Source organism: Rana temporaria, chromosome 1 (assembly GCF_905171775.1).
Source record: "Rana temporaria chromosome 1, aRanTem1.1, whole genome shotgun sequence".
NCBI lineage: Eukaryota > Metazoa > Chordata > Amphibia > Anura > Ranidae > Rana > Rana temporaria.
Genome location: NC_053489.1, coordinates 427,534,788 through 427,553,089, shown reverse-complemented (window position 1 = coordinate 427,553,089; position 18,302 = coordinate 427,534,788). Strand labels below are relative to the sequence as shown.

The 18,302-nt window shown below is 52.1% G+C and overlaps 1 protein-coding gene across 1 annotated transcript in view; it reads right to left on the bottom strand.

Moving 5' to 3' along the window:
- LOC120931692 (protein TASOR-like) overlaps window positions 1-18,302 on the bottom strand; it is an 88,284-nt gene that overhangs the window by 18,722 nt on the left and 51,260 nt on the right. Inside the window, exon 4 of the mRNA XM_040343376.1 lies at window positions 1,385-1,528. Within this exon, the coding sequence (XP_040199310.1) occupies window positions 1,385-1,528 (144 nt within the window). The remainder of the gene's footprint in view (window positions 1-1,384; window positions 1,529-18,302) is intronic.

Genomic DNA, 18,302 nt, shown 5'->3' with positions numbered 1-18,302 from the left:
ATACGACGGCGCATATGTCCACTTACGCCGCGCATATCAAGATGCGCCGGCGTAACGCCTTTGAGAATCTGGGCCAAAGAGTATTAGGTCTTCTTTTGTTGCCATATTGTTTGATAACCTATTGTTCAGGGGTTGTAAATCTTTAAAATAAAAAAGTTCTTCAGAATCGTGATCTTTATTCCAAGAAACAAAAATTATGATTTAACAAAAATATTGCTTTATAACTATGCCGCTAAATCAGTGGTCTCCAAACTGCGGTCCAAGAATTGGATGAGGACCTTTGCTTGCCTTTATCTGGCCCTTGGGACACTATTGATATGATCCATTATTGACCACTGATATGAAGCACTATTCTTCCACTGACACCAAAAATAAGGCGTAATTTCTCCACCAACACCAAAGTAGGGACATTGGGCCAGATTCACAGCCGAGATACGACAAAGTATCTCAGATACGACGGAGTATCTCAGATACGACGGAGTATCTCAGATACGACGGAGTATCTTTCAGAGTGTCTATGCGACTGATTCATAGAATCAGTTACGCATAGATAGCCCTTAGATCCGACAGGTGTAATTGTTTTACACTGTCGGATCTTAGGATGCAATACCGCGGCCGCCGCTGGGGGGACTTTGCGTCGTAAACCAGCGTCGGGTATGCAAATTAGTAGTTACGGCGATCCACAGCGTTTTTTCGCGTTCGCTACGTCGCTGCTAGTCTAGTTTCCCGTCGCAAAGTTAGTCGTCGTTTTAGGTGCCCTAACTTTACACAGCACGCGTATGTGCTGTATAAAGTATGGCCGTCATTCCCGCGTCGAAATTTAAAACATTTTCCTTCTTGCGTAAGACGTACGGGAATACGGAAGTACGCTACGCACGTAGCCGTTCGAAAAAATTACGTCACTTCGCGCAAAGCACGGCGGGAAATTCAAAAGGGAGCATGCGCAGTAGGTCCGGCGCGGGAGCGCGCCTAATTTAAATGGCACACGCCCCTTTGAATTACGCGGGCTTACGCCGGAGGCCGCCGGCGTAGGTTTTCATTGCAAGTGCTTTGTGAATCAGGCACTTGCGATGAAAACTTGCGGCGGTGTAACGTATCTACGATAAGTTACGCCGCCGCGATTCTACGTGAATCTGGGCCATTATTCTTATCATTGACACGATCGATGATGAGGCACTATTCATTTTCATTGATAAAATGTTCTACTCCCACAGGCTACAGCCCCCCCCCCCCCTCTAATTTCTAAAAAGCAGTTAACTGGCCCTTTTGTTTAGAAAATTTGCACTGCCATATATTATTCTTAGCAAAAGAAAGAAAAGTCAAGTTAGTGTGATAATATTTAGATAATTAATAGAAAACAAACAATAGGTTAAAAGAAGCATACCAAGGAATTTTTGACCTGCTCATCAAATGGATCATTCCACATTGGTGGGTGTTTTGATACATGACTGTCGAAATTTGGTGTCGGATCCAGTGCCGTTTTCTTTGAAGAAATGCTGGCAACTTTTCTAACTTTGCCAAACAGCACCTATTTTAAATAAGAAAATATTTAGAGTACCAGGAAAAAATGCATTAGCAACAATCAGAAGACAAATTTGATGCTATACATATCCTATTTGGACTTCATTCTTAAAGAGGCATCATCATCCTCATGCTTAAGAAGAACATGTAGAGGACAAAAGACTAGTTATCAATATTCCCTGTAGCTTATATTACCAGACACTATGTGAAAGGTTCTGATAAAACTCATTCTTAAACCAGGGAAGGATCCCAAGCTGTGTGATTCTTACTGACCAATTAAACTCATTAACCACTTGCCGACCGGCAATGACAATCTTCCTCTGCTTCTGTAACTGTAAACAGAAGCAGAGGAAGTGATGTCACTCTCCTCGTGTCTGTCTTTTTGTCCAGCGCCGAGGAGAGAAGACATCTTACAGTGAGTTGCACCCAACAGACCACTGACACCAGTACACGTAGGCACACAAATCACCCCCCAGTCACCCTCCGATTGCAGTGTTAATTTTTTTACTGATCACTGCATTTGGTGCCATTTGTGATTGTAAAAAGTTTAAGGGCAGTTAGTGGTAGGCCCCTATAGGCCTAGGGTACCCCCCCCCCAACCCCTAATAGAGGTTTAACCCCTTGATTGCCCCCAGTTAACCCTTTCACCCTTTGTCGCCAGTGTCACTAAGCAATATTTTTTCTGATCGCCGTATTAGTGTTAGTTACTTAGGTTCACCGTCAGGTTTTTATAGCGTCCGGTACCCCATATACTACCGAATAAAGGTTTTAACCCCCTGAATGCCCCCTAGTTAACCCTTTCACCCCCTGTCACCAGTGATCACCGGATAAGTGTCACTGGTGACGCTAGTTAGCCAGTTAGCTATTTAGGTTCACTGTCAGGTTTTTATAGCATAAGGTACCCCCATATATTACATGATAAGGGTTTTAACCCCCTGATTGACCCTTTCACCCCTGTTACCATCGATCACTGTAGAAGTGTTACGAGTGACACTGATTAGTTAGTTAGTTTTTTATAGCATCAGGGCACCCGCCGTTTATTACCCAATAAAGGTTTAAGCTCCTGATTGCCCAGCGTGTGATAATAATTAAGTTTTAGGGTCTGCGTCGCCCCAGGCAGCGTCAGATTAGTGCCAGTAACCAGAGTGCACATAGAATGTTAGCAGGAAGGTTTTTGCCTTAAAGGGGTTGTAAAGGAAAAATAGGATTTTTGTACTCACCGTAAAATCCATTTCTATGCGTTCATAGACGGACACAGCCTTCTTTGACATTAGGGTTATGCTTCTTCCTACCAGGAGATTTAGGCAGAATTCTACAGCACCTAAGGTGTTAAAACCTTTCCTTCATGCCGCTCCTCCCAGGGGGCGTGGCTCCCCAGGCATAACCCACACCCTGCTCTAGCAGCCTCAGTTCGTAACAAGCAGTACAAACAAAGGAGGGGTGGGTGCTGTGTCCGTCTATGAACGCAGAGAAATGGATTTTACGGTGAGTACAAAAATCCTATTTTCTCTTTCGTTCATAGACGGACACAGCCTTCTTTGACATTAGGGACTTCCCCAAGCAGTGTCAAATTTTTTTCGAGGAGTGGGAAAAAAAGGATTTTTGTACTCACCGTAAAATCCATTTCTCTGAGTTCATAGACGGACACAGCATCCTTTGACCTTAGGGTTATGTTCTTCCTACCAGGAGATTTTAGGCAGAATTCTTACAGCACTTAAGGTGTTAAAACTTTCCTTCATGCCGCTCCTCCCAGGGGGCGTGGCTCCCCCAGGCATAACCCACACCCTGCTCCAGCAGCTTCAGTTCGTAACAAGCAGTACAAACCAAGGAGGGGTGGGTGCTGTGTCCGTCTATGAACTCAGAGAAATGGATTTTACGGTGAGTACAAAAATCCTTTTTTCTCTTTCGTTCATAGACGGACACAGCATCCTTTGACCTTAGGGACGTCCCCAAGCAGTGTCAAAAAACGAGGGGTGGGAAAAATAACACAGCAAACAACAGGTTACACCCCAAACAAAACCGGAGTTACTCAACGGAGGAACTCCAACCTTAAACTGCCGCCTGTAACACCCTGCGGCCGAATGAGGCATCAGAAGATGCACTCACATCCACCTTATAAAACTTTGAAAAAGTGTGGACCGACGACCAGGTCGCAGCCTTACACACCTGTAACACAGAGGCTTGGTGTCGGAAAGCCCAGGAGGCTCCAATTGCCCTGGTCGAATGCGCCGTGACCCGAAAGGGAGGCGCCCGCCCCTTCAGGGCGTAGGCCTGAAGCACAACCTGTCGGATCCACCTGGAAATGGTGGCCGACGAGACTGCCAGGCCCTTACTGGGACCGGACACAGACACGAACAGCGAGTCCGACTTCCGGAACGGAGCTGTCGCCGACAAGTAAACTCGAAAGGCCCGAACCACATCTAGAGAATGTAAAACGGCTTCCTTCGGGTTCTTCGGCTGAGGACATAATGATGGAACAACAATGTCCTCGTTAATGTGAAAGGCCGAAACGACCTTCGGAAGAAAAGAAGGTCGCGGGCGCAGCACCGCCTTATCCTGATGGATGACCAAGTAGGGGGCCTTGCAAGACAAGGCCGCCAGTTCAGACACTCGTCTGATAGAGGTAATAGCTACCAGAAAGACCACCTTCTGCGACAAAGTCAGCAAGGGGATCTCCCGAATGTCCTCAAAGGGGGCACGCTGAAGCGCCGAGAGGACCAAGTTCAAGTCCCAAGAAGGTAGCGGAGGGCGCACCGGGGGGGCCACATGCCGGACCCCCTGCACAAACGTGCGAACCAAAGAGTGCGCTGCCACGGGACGATGAAAATAAACAGCCAGAGCAGAAATCTGACTCTTGATCGTGCTCAAGGCAAGAGCCTGGTCCACTCCCCGCTGTAGGAACAGCAGGATCCGGGACACCACGTAAGTACGGGGGTGCCACTTCATCTCCTCACACATAGAGATGTATGCTTTCCATGTACGATGATAAATTTTTCGAGAAGTGGACTTCCGTGCACGCATCATGGTAGAGATTACCGGGCCCGACAGGCCCCGGTCCTTCAGTACCTGGTTCTCAACAGCCACGCCGTTAAAGCCAGTGACCGTAAAGCAGGATGGAAGATCGGGCCCTGAGACAGGAGATCTTCCCTTAGAGGCAGGCGCCAGGGGGCGTCTGCCACCAGACGTACCAGGTCCGCGTACCAAGAGCGACGCGGCCAATCTGGGGCGATCAGGATCGTTGGAATCCCTTCGGCTTCCACCCTGCGCAGCAGGCGGGGTAGGAGCCTTAGAGGAGGGAAGGCGTAAATCAGGTGATATTGACCCCAGGGAGCCACTAACGCGTCTGACGCGTCTGCCCACGGGTCCCTTGACCTGGCCACAAACCGTGGTACCTTCCGATTGAGACGGGACGCCAGAAGGTCCACGTCTGGAGTGCCCCATTTTTGGCACAGGATCTGAAAAACCTCCGGGTGGAGAGACCACTCCCCTTGATCCAGAGTCGTGCGACTTAGGAAGTCGGCTTGCCAATTCAGAACTCCCGGAATGTATACCGCTGACAGGGCCGGAACGGACCTTTCGGCCCACCGAAGTATGTGAGCGACCTCCGTCGCCGCGGCCGAGCTCCTTGTGCCGCCCTGATGATTGACGTACGCCACGGCCGTGGCGTTGTCGGACTGGATCCTGACAGGACGGCCCTGCAGCTCCAGGGACCACCTGACAAGGCACAGCTTGATCGCTTGGAGCTCCAGGATATTGATCGGCAGGCGGGACTCCTCCTGAGTCCAGCGCCCCTGGGCTGACTGGGTGCCCCAGACGCCCCCCCAGCCGAAGAGGCTGGCATCCGTCGTGACCACTGTCCAGCGGCACGGAAGAAAAGACTTCCCGGACCGAAGCACCGGAGACGTCAGCCACCATGCCAGGGAAGACTTGGCCAGATGGCTCAACCGAATCTGGCGATCCAGAGAAGATGGGACCCTGTCCCATCGTGACAGAATCTCCTTCTGTAGTACCCTGGTGTGGAATTGGGCATACGGAACCGCCTCGAAGGAGGCCACCATCAGACCCAGAACCCGCATGCAGAAGCGAAGAGACGACCACTTCTGGGTCGACAACTGTCTCACTGCAGATTGCAGGGTCCGCAGTTTTTCCGATGGGAGGAACACTTTTGCCTCCCCCGAATCCAAAACCAGCCCCAGGTGTTCCAGCCTCTGGGACGGAACCAACACTGATTTTTTGAGATTCAGAAGCCAGCCAAACTCCTGCAGAGTCCGACACGTGATGGACACGTCCTCCTCTAACTCTGAGCTTGAAGAAGCTCTCAGGAGAAGGTCGTCCAGGTATCCCACGATAGCGATCCCTCGCTGCCTTAGCAAGGCCAGGATCGGGGCGAGCACCTTGGTGAACACCCGTGGTGCCGACGCCAGCCCGAACGGGAGGGCCACGAATTGATAGTGGTCCTCCCCGATCGCAAAACGCAGATACCTTTGGTGGCTTGTGCAAACGGGGACATGCAGGTATGCGTCCATGATGTCCAAGGACGCCATGAAGTCCCCCTGGTGGAGGGCCGCTATGATAGAACGGACCGACTCCATCCTGAATCGCTGCACCTTGACAAAGGAGTTGAGGGCCTTTAGGTCCAGGACAGGGCGAACCCCTCCCTTCTTGGGAACCACGAACAGATTGGAGTAGAACCCCCGAAACCGTTCCAGCGAGGGAACCGGCACAACCACCCCTCTGTCCAGAAGATCCTGGACAGCCCCGGACAGGGCTAGCCGCCGATCCTGAGGAAGCTGGAGGTTGGATGGAAAAAATCTGTTTGGGGGACAAGAGAGGAACTCTATCTTGTACCCCGAGGCGACCACCTCGCAAACCCAACGGTCGGTCAGAAGAGAGTTCCACCGATCCGCGAAGTCGTGAAGCCGTCCCCCCACCCGAGACCCGGGCGGGGGCAGACCTTCATGCGGAAGCAGGCTTGTCCGCAGGCTTGTTTGGTTTGTTAAACCAGGGGCGCTTACGCCCGGCAGCAGGGGCTTTTGCCCCTTGCGGACCTTTTCCAGCCGCGCTGGGCGCACGAAAAAACCGCTTAGGGGTAGTAAAAGTAGGACCTTGCTTGCGGCGAGGTTCCTTACCCTTCCCCGACTGAGGGAGCAAGGTGCTCTTACCTCCAGTGGCATCCTTAATGATGTCATCCAGGGATGCCCCAAAGAGCCGTCCGCCCTTAAAGGGCAAATCCACCAAGGCCTTTTTCGAGGACTGGTCAGCCGACCAGCACTTCAGCCATATAAGGCGGCGCAGAACCACTGCGTAGACAGAAGCCCTGGAAAGCAAAGGAATCGAATCCATAGCCGCCTCACAGAGAAACTTCTGACCCTGAATCAACTGCTCAGCCAGGTCCCTAGAGGACTCGGAAGCACCCTGGACCTCCAGATCCTGCAGCAGGAGCTTCGCCCTTTCAGTTAGCGTCTGAGCAACCAGGGCGCCGGCCAGAGCCGGCCTTACCGCCGAACCCACCACCGAGAACAGGGAGCGGGCCACGGCCTCCACTCTCCTATCAGCGGGGTCCTTGAAAGCAGGAGCCCCCTCCACAGGCAACGTAGTAGCCTTACTCAGTCTGGACACAGGGAGGGTCCACCGACGGAGGAGTGACCCACTTTTTTAAAAAGTCCTCCTCCAGGGGGTAACGGGTAGCAAAGCTTTTAGGAACAGTAAAAGCCTTTTGCGGTGTATCCCATTCCTTATACAACAAATTGTCCAAATAAGGAACACAAGGGAATACCTTAGCGGTACGCGGTGGTTTGCGGAATCCAAAAGGGACTGACACCGCTGGTGTCTCCGCCACATCCTCTAAATGAAGAGTCTCACGCACCGCAGTAATAAGAGCTCCAACAAAATCCTTGTCAGCAGACTCCGCAGCAGAGTCATCCTCGCTGTCCATGTGGGTTAAGCCCGCATCCTCTGACATGACAGAACCAGAAGCAGCAACAGCGTTATCAGATTCTGCGTCAGAGATATCCCCAGAAACAGCCTCTGGGGGGGGGCGCTTTTTACCCCCCAACCGAGCACTGGCAGCTTCAAACCTGGTGAGAAAAGACTCCAGGACAGCCGACACCGATTCAACAGATGTGGCAGGGGAAGGGGAGCTAAGGGTTAATTCCGGCATTGTGAGGAATGAGGGGCCTGATTCAGGCTCCATATTGCAGCTGCCGTGTCACCCCCACTGCCAATGGCAGGAAAAAAGTCCCCCACAGGTCACCTCCCGGCCGCTAGAGCACAGTCTGGGGCCCCCTGAGACTCACCACCCCCCTGGTACAGCGCGGTCTGTGAAGGACAAGTGTGTGCTGAGGAGAAGCTGCAGCGCTGCGTCTGTCCCCTCAGATGATTTGCGGTCTTTTTTCCCCGCCGAAACGGCCACTAGAGGCCGAACTAGTGCTGAAAACGGCGCCGGCCACAAGAAAATGGCCGCCGAATAATACAAGCGCGGCTCCGGCAAAATGGCCGCCGTTGCGCAGTTTTAAAAAGACAGTGTACCCAAAAATGACAGTACACCAAAACAGCACACAGCACACACAAAAATGCCCAGAATGTCCACCACAGTCCCCTGCAGTGACACAGAACAGCCCCAGCCATACCCGAGTGAAAAAAATATGAGCCCCAGGGAAAAAACCCCCTGCACAGCCGTCACCCAAAGGGGGAAGGAGGGAGAGGAATAAGGGAGAGAGGAAAGCAGGGGAAAACCCTCAGTCGACCTCCCAAGGGAAAACATTCCAGCCAGACCACTTACCTGAGTAAGGGGCCACTACTTACCTGTCCTGCGACTACCCGGCTGGAGGTATCCCAGACAGAACCAACGTCCGCGAACGGCATGGCTGTCAGCCAGACACACTGTGACAAGGCCATAGAGACCGGTCATATGTGTGCCCTAGAACCGAAGTTCCCCGGCCGCCCCTGGAGCAATGGGGCCTGTCGTGGACGTCCCAAAGCGGAGCTGAGGGCCGGCACACGCTCGAAGGCCGAACCTGGGGGGACTACAAGGGTCGAGGACCCAGCCTGTCACCCAGTCGGCTGTTGATAGAAGAATCGCAGGATTCAAAATAAAAATAAAATAAAAAAGCGAGAAAAAACTCGCAAAATGCAAAAAAATTTGCAAGAAAAAACTCCAGAGTCCAGGACTCCAGAGAGAGCCTGACTCTCCTGACGGTTAGGCAGAAACAAACTGAAGCTGCTGGAGCAGGGTGTGGGTTATGCCTGGGGGAGCCACGCCCCCTGGGAGGAGCGGCATGAAGGAAAGTTTTAACACCTTAAGTGCTGTAAGAATTCTGCCTAAAATCTCCTGGTAGGAAGAACATAACCCTAAGGTCAAAGGATGCTGTGTCCGTCTATGAACGAAAGAGAAAATAACACAGCAAACCAGGTTACACCCCAAACAAAACCAGAGTTACTCAACGGAGGAACTCCAACCTTAAACTGCCGCCTGTAACACCCTGCGGCCGAAGGAGGCATCAGAAGATGCACTCACATCCACCTTATAAAACTTTGAAAAAGTGTGAACCGACGACCAGGTCGCTGCCTTACACACCTGTAACACAGAGGCTTGATGTCGGAAAGCCCAAGAGGCCCCCGATCGCCCTGGTCGAATGCGCCGTGACCCGAAAAGGAGGCGCCCGCCCCTTCAGGGCATAGGCCTGAAGCACAACCTGTCGGATCCACCTGGAAATGGTGGCCGATGAGACAGCCAGGCCCTTACTGGGACCGGACACTGACACGAACAGTGAGTCCGACTTCCGGAACGGAGCCGTCGCCGACAAGTAAACTCGAAGGGCCCGAACCACATCCAGAGAATGCAAAGTGGCCTCCTTCGGGTTCTTCGGCTGAGGACACAAGGATGGAAGAACAATGTCCTCGTTAATGTGAAAGGGCGAAACGACCTTCGGAAGAAAAGAGGGCTGCGGGCGCAGCACCGCCTTATCCTGATGGATGACCAAGTAGGGGGCCTTGCAGGACAAGGCCGCCAATTCAGACACCCGTCTGATAGAGGTAATAGCTACCAGAAAGACCACCTTCTGCGACAGAGTCAGCAAAGGGATCTCCCGAATGTCCTCAAAGGGGGCACGCTGAAGCGCCGAGAGGACCAAATTCAAGTCCCATGAAGGCAGTGGAGGGCGCACCGGAGGGGCCACATGACGGACCCCCTGCACAAACGTGCGAATCAAGGAGTGCGCCGCCAAGGGACGCTGAAAATAAACAGCCAGAGCAGAAATCTGACTCTTGATCGTGCTCAAGGCAAGAGCCTGGTCCACTCCCCGCTGCAGGAACAGCAGGATCGGGGACACCACGTATGTACGGGGGTGCCACTTCATCTCCTCACACACAGAGATGTATGCTTTCCATGTACGATGGTAAATCTTCCGAGAAGTGAACTTCCGTGCACGCAGCATGGTAGAGATCACCGGGCCAGACAGGCCCCGGTCCTTCAGTACCTGGATCTCAACAGCCACGCCGTTAAAGCCAGTGACCGTAAAGCAGGATGGAAGATCGGACCCTGAGACAGGAGATCTTCTCTCAGGGGTAGACGCCAGGGGGCGTCTGCCACCAGACGTACCAGGTCCGCGTACCAAGAGCGACGCGGCCAGTCCGGGGCGATCATGATTGTCGGAATCCCTTCGGCTTCCACCCTGCGCAGCAGGCGAGGGAGGAGCTTTAGAGGAGGGAAGGCGTAAATCAGGCGATAGTGACCCCAAGGAGCCACCAACGCGTCTGGCGCGTCCGCCCACGGGCCTTTTGACCTGGCCATGAACCGTGGCACCTTCCGATTGAGACGGGACGCCAGAAGGTCCACGTCTTGAGTGCCCCATTTCTGGCACAGGTTCTGAAACACCTCCGGGTGGAGAGACCACTCCCCTGGATCCAGAGTCGTGCGACTTAGGAAGTCGGCTTGCCAATTCTGAACTCCCGGAATGTACACGGCCGACAGGGCCGGAACGGACCTTTCGGCCCACCGAAGTATGTGTGCGACCTCCGTCGCTGCAGCCGAGCTCCTTGTGCCGCCCTGATGATTGACGTACGCCACGGCTGTGGCGTTGTCGGACTGGATCCTGCAGCTCCAGGAACCACCTGGCAAGGCACAGCTTGATTGCTCGGAGCTCCAGAATATTGATCGGAAGGCGGGACTCCTCCCGAGTCCAGCGCCCCTGGGCAGACTGGGTGCCCCAAACGCCCCCCCAGCCGAAGAGGCTGGCATCCGTCGTGACCACTGTCCAGTAGCACAGAAGAAAGGACTTCCCAGACCGAAGCACCGGAGACGTCAGCCACCACGCCAGGGAAGACTTGGCCAGATGGCTCAACCGAACCTGGTGATCCAGAGAAGATGGGATCTTGTCCCAACGTGACAGAATCTCTTTCTACAGAAAGAGATTCTGTCACCCTGGTGTGGAATTGGGCATACGGAACCGCCTCGAAGGAGGCTACCATCAGGCCCAGAACTCTCATGCAGAAGCGAAGGGATGACCACTTTCGGGTCGACAACTGTCTTACCGCAGACTGCAGGGTCTGTAGTCTGTCCGTCGGGAGGAACACTCTCGCCTCCACCGAGTCCAAGACCAGACCCAGGTGTTCCAGGCGCTGGGACGGAACCAACACTGACTTTCTGAGATTCAGAAGCCAGCCAAACTCTTGGAGAGTCTGACACGTGATAGACACGTCCTCCACTAACTCTGAGCCTGAGGAAGCTCTCAGGAGAAGGTCGTCCAGATATCCCACTATAGCGATCCCTCGCTGCCTCCGCAAGGCCAGGATCGGGGCGAGCACCTTGGTGAAAACCCGCGGTGCCGAAGCCAGACCGAACGGGAGGGCCACAAATTGAAAGTGGTCCTCTCTGATCGCAAAGCGCAGATACCTTTGGTGTCTTGTGCAAATGGGAACATGCAGGTATGCGTCCATGATGTCCAAGGACGCCATGAAGTCCCCCTGGTGGAGGGCCGCTACGATCGATCGGACCGACTCCATCCTGAATCTTTGCACCTTGACAAAGGAGTTGAGGGCCTTTAGGTCCAGGATAGGGCGAACCCCTCCCTTCTTGGGGACCACGAACAGATTGGAGTAAAACCCCTGAAACCATTCCGGCGAGGGAACCGGCACAATCACCCCCTGTCCAGAAGACCCTGGACAGCCTCGGACAGGGCTAGCCGACGATCCGGAGGAAGCTGGAGGTTGGAGGGAAAAAATCAGTTTGGGGGACAAGAGAGAAACTCTATCTTGTACCCCGAGGCAACCACCTCGCAAACCCAACGGTCGGATAGAAGAGACTCCACCGATCAGCAAATTCGTCCCCCCACCCGAGACCCGGGCGGGGGCAGACCTTCATGCGGAAGCAGGCTTGTCCGCAGGCTTGTTGGGCTTGTGGAACCAGGTGCGCTCCTGCCCTGCAGCGGGGGCTTTAGCACCTTGCGGACCCTTTCCCGCTGTGCTGGGCGCACGAAAAAAATGCTTAGGGGTAGTAAAGGTAGGGCCTTGCTTGCGGCGAGGTTCCTTACCCTTCCCAGACTGTGGGAGCAACGTGCTCTTACCACCCGTGGCATCCTTTATGATGTCATCCAGGGACGCCCCAAAAAGCCGTTCGCCCTTAAATGGCAAATCCACCAAAGCCTTTTTAGAGGACAGGTCAGCCGACCAGCATTTCAGCCACACAAGTCGGCGCAGAACCACTGCGTAGATGGAGGCCCTGGAAAGCAAAGGAATCGTATCCATGGCCGCCTCGCTGTAACGTCTCACGAACAATTTTGCACTAAATACAATTGTGCTTCTTTCCCAGTTAACTCTCATCCGTTACTTCCTTCCCAAACCTTCTTCCTGAAGAGTCTCTCACTTGAAGTTCAACTATAGTTACTTCCTTCTTTCTAATTAGCCTGTGACTTCCTGTTAAGCTGCTGGGCGGCCTATTTAAACTCCTATCACTAACCAGGAAGTGTTCCTTTATTTTGGCTGACACAACGCCTCTGTCGGTTGGGTATCCAGACGCACCTGCTTTGAACTTCAGCTTCCTGACCTGGACGAGGAGTCTTCACTGCCTGCTTCACCAGCCTTACCCGTCTGGACCCTTGGAGCCTGACCTTATGCCTGCATCATTCACTTCAGTATCGCAAGTACCCTGATGTTATTTTGCATTGCTATCCTATGAACTGCCCTGCCTGCTAATTATGTATGCTAACTATACCAGGAATTGCTGCAGCCATAGTCTCTCTATGTTTGGTACTTCTAATAAGGATCCTGCCATGATTTCTACATTCTAAGTCACCAAGTATAGACGGAAGTCTTGCATGCCTACGTACCTCTTTCTCAAATGTTATTTTGTGCACATATACTACCTATTACTTTGAGGACTTTGCCGTTAAGGTTATTTACATGCCACGCATGCTCGGCTACTTCTGCATTTAACTAGTATCAGTTCTACCGGGACTTTATACTTATTTGTTTGAGTTTTCACTGGCGCCTATGAAGGAATATGCGCCATGTTTCTTGACTGAGACTGTGATGGTAGGATTCCAAACTCTCTGCACACAAGAGAGTGAAACCTGGGTCCGAAACTGAGTAGTCTCCGCAGTTGAGATCCTAACTCTCAAATACTATCCGGCGTAACGTTACACTCGCAGAGAAATGTCTGACCCTGAACCAATTGTTCAGCCAGGTCACTAGAGGACTCGGAAGCGCCTTGGTCTTCCAGCTCCTGCAGCAGGAGCTTCGCCCTTTCAGTCAGGGTCTGTGCCACCAGGGTCCCGGCCAGAGCCGGCCTCACCACCGAACCCACTACCGTGAATAGGGAGCGGGCGACGGCCTCCACTCTCCTATCAGCAGGGTCCTTGAATGCAGGAGCCCCTTCCACAGGCAACGTAGTAGCCTTGCTCAGTCTGGACACGGGAGGGTCCACTAACGGAGGAGAGACCCACTTTTTCAAGAAGTCCTCCTCAAGGGGGTAACAGGTTGCAAAGTTTTTAGGAACAGTAAAAACCTTTTGCGGTGTATTCCATTCCTTGTATAACATATTGTCCAAATAAGGAACACAAGGGAACACTTTGGCGGTACGTGGCGGTTTGCGGAACCCAAAAGGGACCGACACTGCTGGCGTCTCTGCCACATCCTCAATATTTAGAGTCTCACGCACCGCAGAAATAAGAGCTCCAACAAAATTCCTTGTCAGCAGCCGACTCTGCAGCAGAGTCATCCTCACTGTCCATGTGGGTTAAGCCTGCATCCTCTGACATTACAGAACCAGAAGCAGCAATAGCATTGTCAGATACTGTGTCAGAGACATCCCCAGAAGCAGGCTCAGGGAGGGGGCGCTTTTTACCCCCCATCCGGGCACTAGCTGCTTCAAACCTGGTGAGAAAGAACTCCAGGACAGCCGACATTGCCTCAACAGATGTGACAGGGGAAGGGGCGTTAAGGGTTAACTCAGGCATTGTTAGGAATGAGGGACCTGATTCAGGCTCCATAATGCCAGCGCCGTGTCACCCCCACTGCCAAAGCAGGAAAAACCCCCACTGGTCACCTCCTGGCCGCTAAATACAGAGTATGGGGGCCCCTGGGACTCACCACCCTCCCGGTGTAGCGCGGTCTGTGAAGGACCTGAAGTGCTGAGAAGCCTGCAGCGCTGCGTCTGTGTCCCCTCAGTCAGATTTGCGGTCTTTTTCCACCGCCTAAACCGTCACACGAGGCCAAGCAAAAAGGCAAAATGGCCACCGAATGCTGAAAAAACAGCATGTGACCACAAGAAAATGGCCGCCGAGCTATATAAGTCACGGCTCCGGCAAAATGGCTGCCATGACGCAGATTTAAAAAGACAGTGACCCAGCAACTGTCATACAAAAAAATTACCTCACAGCACACTGCAAAGGCCCAGAAGTGAACACCACAGCCCCCTGCAGTGACACACACAGCCCCTGCTACACCACGGGCCAGTGACATGAGCCCCAGAAAAAAAAAACCCTCACAGCCGTCACCCAAAAGGGAAGGAGGGAGAGGAATAAGGGAGAGAGGAAAACAGGGAAAAAACCCTCAGTCGACCTCCCAAGGGAAACATTCCAGCCAGACCACTTACCTGAGTAAGGGGCCACTACTTACCCATCCTGCGACTACCCGGCTGGAGGTATCCCAGACAGAACCAACGTCCGTGAACGGCATGGCTGTCGGCCAGACACACTGTGACAAAGCCATAAAAGACCGGTCATATGTGTGCCCTAGAACCAAAGTTCCCCGGCCGCCCCTGGAGCAACAGGGCCTGTCGTGGACGTCCCAAAGCTGAGCTAAGGGCCGGCACACGCTCGAAGGCCGAACATGGGGGGACTACAAGGGTCGAGGACCCAGCCTGTCACCCAGTCGGCTGTTGATAGAAGAATCACAGGAATCAAAAAATGCAGGAACAAAAATAATAAAAGCAAGAAAAATCGCAAGAAAAAAACTCCAGAGTACAGGACTCCAGAGAAAGCCTGACTCTCCTGTTGTTAGGCAGAAAAAGACTGAGGCTGCTAGAGCAGAGTGTGGGTTATGCCTGGGGAGCCACGCCCCCTGGGAGGAGCGGCATGAAGGAAAGGTTTTAACACCTTAGGTGCTGTAGAATTCTGCCTAAATCTCCTGGTAGGAAGAAGCATAACCCTAATGTCAAAGAAGGCTGTGTCCGTCTATGAACGAAAGAGAAACATTTTTTTTCATAATAAACATCCTTTACCTGCAGACATTCCTCTTTTCACTTTCTAATTGTTCGTTTTTGCTCAGAAGTTGCTCTATTTCCTCTGTTATGTTCACTTCCTGCTTGTCTGATTGTAACTCCGTGAAGGGAGGCTTTACTACGGTGGTCAGTGAAGTGCTTGCCCCCTCCTGGGAACTACATCTGTGCGGCAGGACGCTCTCTACGTGTTAGAGACTTCAAGGAGGTGTGAATTACTGGGCGTGCCGCAATGCATACTGGGAAATGTAGTTCTTACATGAACGAGTGCCGCAAACCAGGAAGTGAATGAGAGAACAGAAACTAGAATGCCGGAGGTGATATAGATGAAGGAATTTAATAGGTATTTACTCGTTTTTTAACAGAATCATTACACTATTCTGTGTCTACCTTGCAGACATTAATTTTAGCCCAAAAATGTTTTTCCTTTACAACTCCTTTAATTGTGCACAGAGCGATGAGAAATCCAAAGTAGATATTAAAGGACTTGAAGCTGTATGTGAGGCCCCAGAGAGGATGACCCTATAATAATAAGGGTCCCAATTTCCTGGTTGTAGGTGTCAGTCTCTTCTAAGAGAGACGGAAAAAATCTTTGTAAGCATAATGCCGTGTACACATGATTGAAATTACGACAACAAATGTTCGATGGGAAGTTTTAAATATCCAATAAATTTCGTTCCACTTCATGATTGTGTCCCACTTGTTGCTGATTCTTAAAAAAAAATTACAGTTTTATATCTTTATGTTTGAAGCCTGAAATGTGGCAAAAGGTCGCAAAGTTCAAGGGGGCCGATTACTTTCGCAAGGCACTGTGTATATATATATATATATACACAGTGGGGTAGATTCAGGTAGGACTTACGCCGACGTATCTCGATATGCGCCGCGTAAGTCAAAATCTGCGCCGCCGTAACTATGAGCGGTACCCACAAAAATAGATACGCCTGAAATTAGGCTTCTTCCGACTAACGTAACTTGTCTCAGCCGGCGTATTTTATGAGCATTTTTACGCTGGGCGCATCTTGCGCTCCCATTGTTTTCCTATGCAAATGAGGGAGATACGCCAATTCACAAACATGCGCATGTCAGGCGCAGTCTGCACGCAGTGCGCGCAAGTTGTACGCCCAGCGCAAACTTGATCCTCCTAAAAGCAGGGGCAACTTAGCAACAGACGTCCACGGGTCAGCTGGAGAGCAGCTACAGCAGCAGCGTTACGGACGAGCTGAGCAACCTGAGCACCCACACTTGCAGGACAACACATCTGTATGCCAACATGCCAGGGGCAGCCATGGTCCTAGCAATACTATTGTGTGAACCAACTCGTAGGAGGGCACAGGAGAGGATATACCGAACGCGCATGAACATCTTTGACATGGGTGATTCGGAGGTCTTTCGCATTTTCAGATTCAGCCCTGAAGCCATCCAGGAAATAGCCACAACCCTGCATGATGACATCACCAGCAAGACACATCGTGCACATGCAGTGCAGCCACTGGTCAAGGTACTGGCTACACTCCATTTCCTTGCCACTGGCTCTTTTCAGCGTACAAGTGGAGTCGTGGCTGGGATGTCACAATCCACCATTAGCAGATGTGTGCACCAGGTTGTCCCCGCAATCCTCAGACGCATGTCCCACCACATCATCAAACCCACCCATGAGCACCTGCGGGTGAAGGCAATGGCGGATTTCTATAAAATTGCAGGATTCCCACGCACCGTGGGGGCCATTGATTGCACACATGTGGCACTACGGCCCCCCCGTGACATAGAGCACATATACTGCAATCGGAAGCACTGGCATTCCATCAACGTACAGGTGATAGCCGATGCCCATTGAATCATATGGCAAGTCCGTGCCAAACACCCAGGGTTCACTCACGACAGCTTCATATACCGTCAAAGCCCCATCTCCACAGAATTTGAACAGAACGTGTACAGGGACAGCTGGCTGGTTGGTGAGTGACATGGGAGTCAGGCATGACTGTCCGCCCCCATGATGCACACATCACGAGGGGCACATGCACAACTAACATCCTCCTGTCTTTTCCCTTCCAGGTGACGCGCCATATGCACTTGGACCCCCATCTCATGACTCCATTCCGGAATCCCCAAACCCCAGGAGAGCAAAGATACAATGATGCACACACACGTACCCGTGGAGTGGTGGAACGCACCTTTGGCCTCCTGAAGTCCCGTTTCCGATGCCTGGATAAGTCCGGGGGGACCCTGTTGTATTCCCCAAACTTTGTGTGCCAGATCATCGGTGCATGTTGCATTCTGCACAACTTCGCCATGAGAAAGGGCCTGGAGATTGACATACGTGATGACTTGACCCCCGAACCACACAGTCCCCCCCATAACCCAGGCTACCCGGTCTACTGAGGGAGAAGCAGTCAGGAGTTGTCTCGTGGAACGTATCTTTACACGTTAAACACACACATTCATCATGGCACAAGGAGAATGCACACATGCACACCAATGTGGTCCCTAGCACACACACCCCACATCCTCATCAAATTGGATTAGACCAAAGTACACTGCACGGTACTTGGGAGCAGCAACGCCACGCCAAGGCTCCAATTATGTCGCTATACATTCATACACCATTCACACGGCAGAGGGTGACACCCCTTTGCCGGCAGGAGTGACACCCCCCCCCCCATTCACACACCAGTCACACTGTAGTTTACACTCCTCACCGTGTGTATGAACTACAACGCAAACAATAAAACTCATACTTAAACAAAAATAAATAAATACTGCTCATACTTTGAGCATAGTCAAATCCAAAAATTCAGCTCATACTCTGAGCATAAAGAAAAATCATAATCCAGCTCATACTCTGAGCATTAAGAAAAAAAAAAAAAAAAAAAAAACGAGCAGAAGTGTCCCAAGAATTGAGCATTCATCTGCTCTTCCGTTTGCCCAGGCTGGTGCAACGGGTGCCACGGCTCTGGCTCCTCAGTTGGCGGGAGGGAGCCTGGGGTGGGGAGGGGGGGGAGTAGCATCATCCCCTGCTTGGTCACTCCTGGCAGGTGGTGCCTGCCTGCCCTCCATAGCTTTGGCA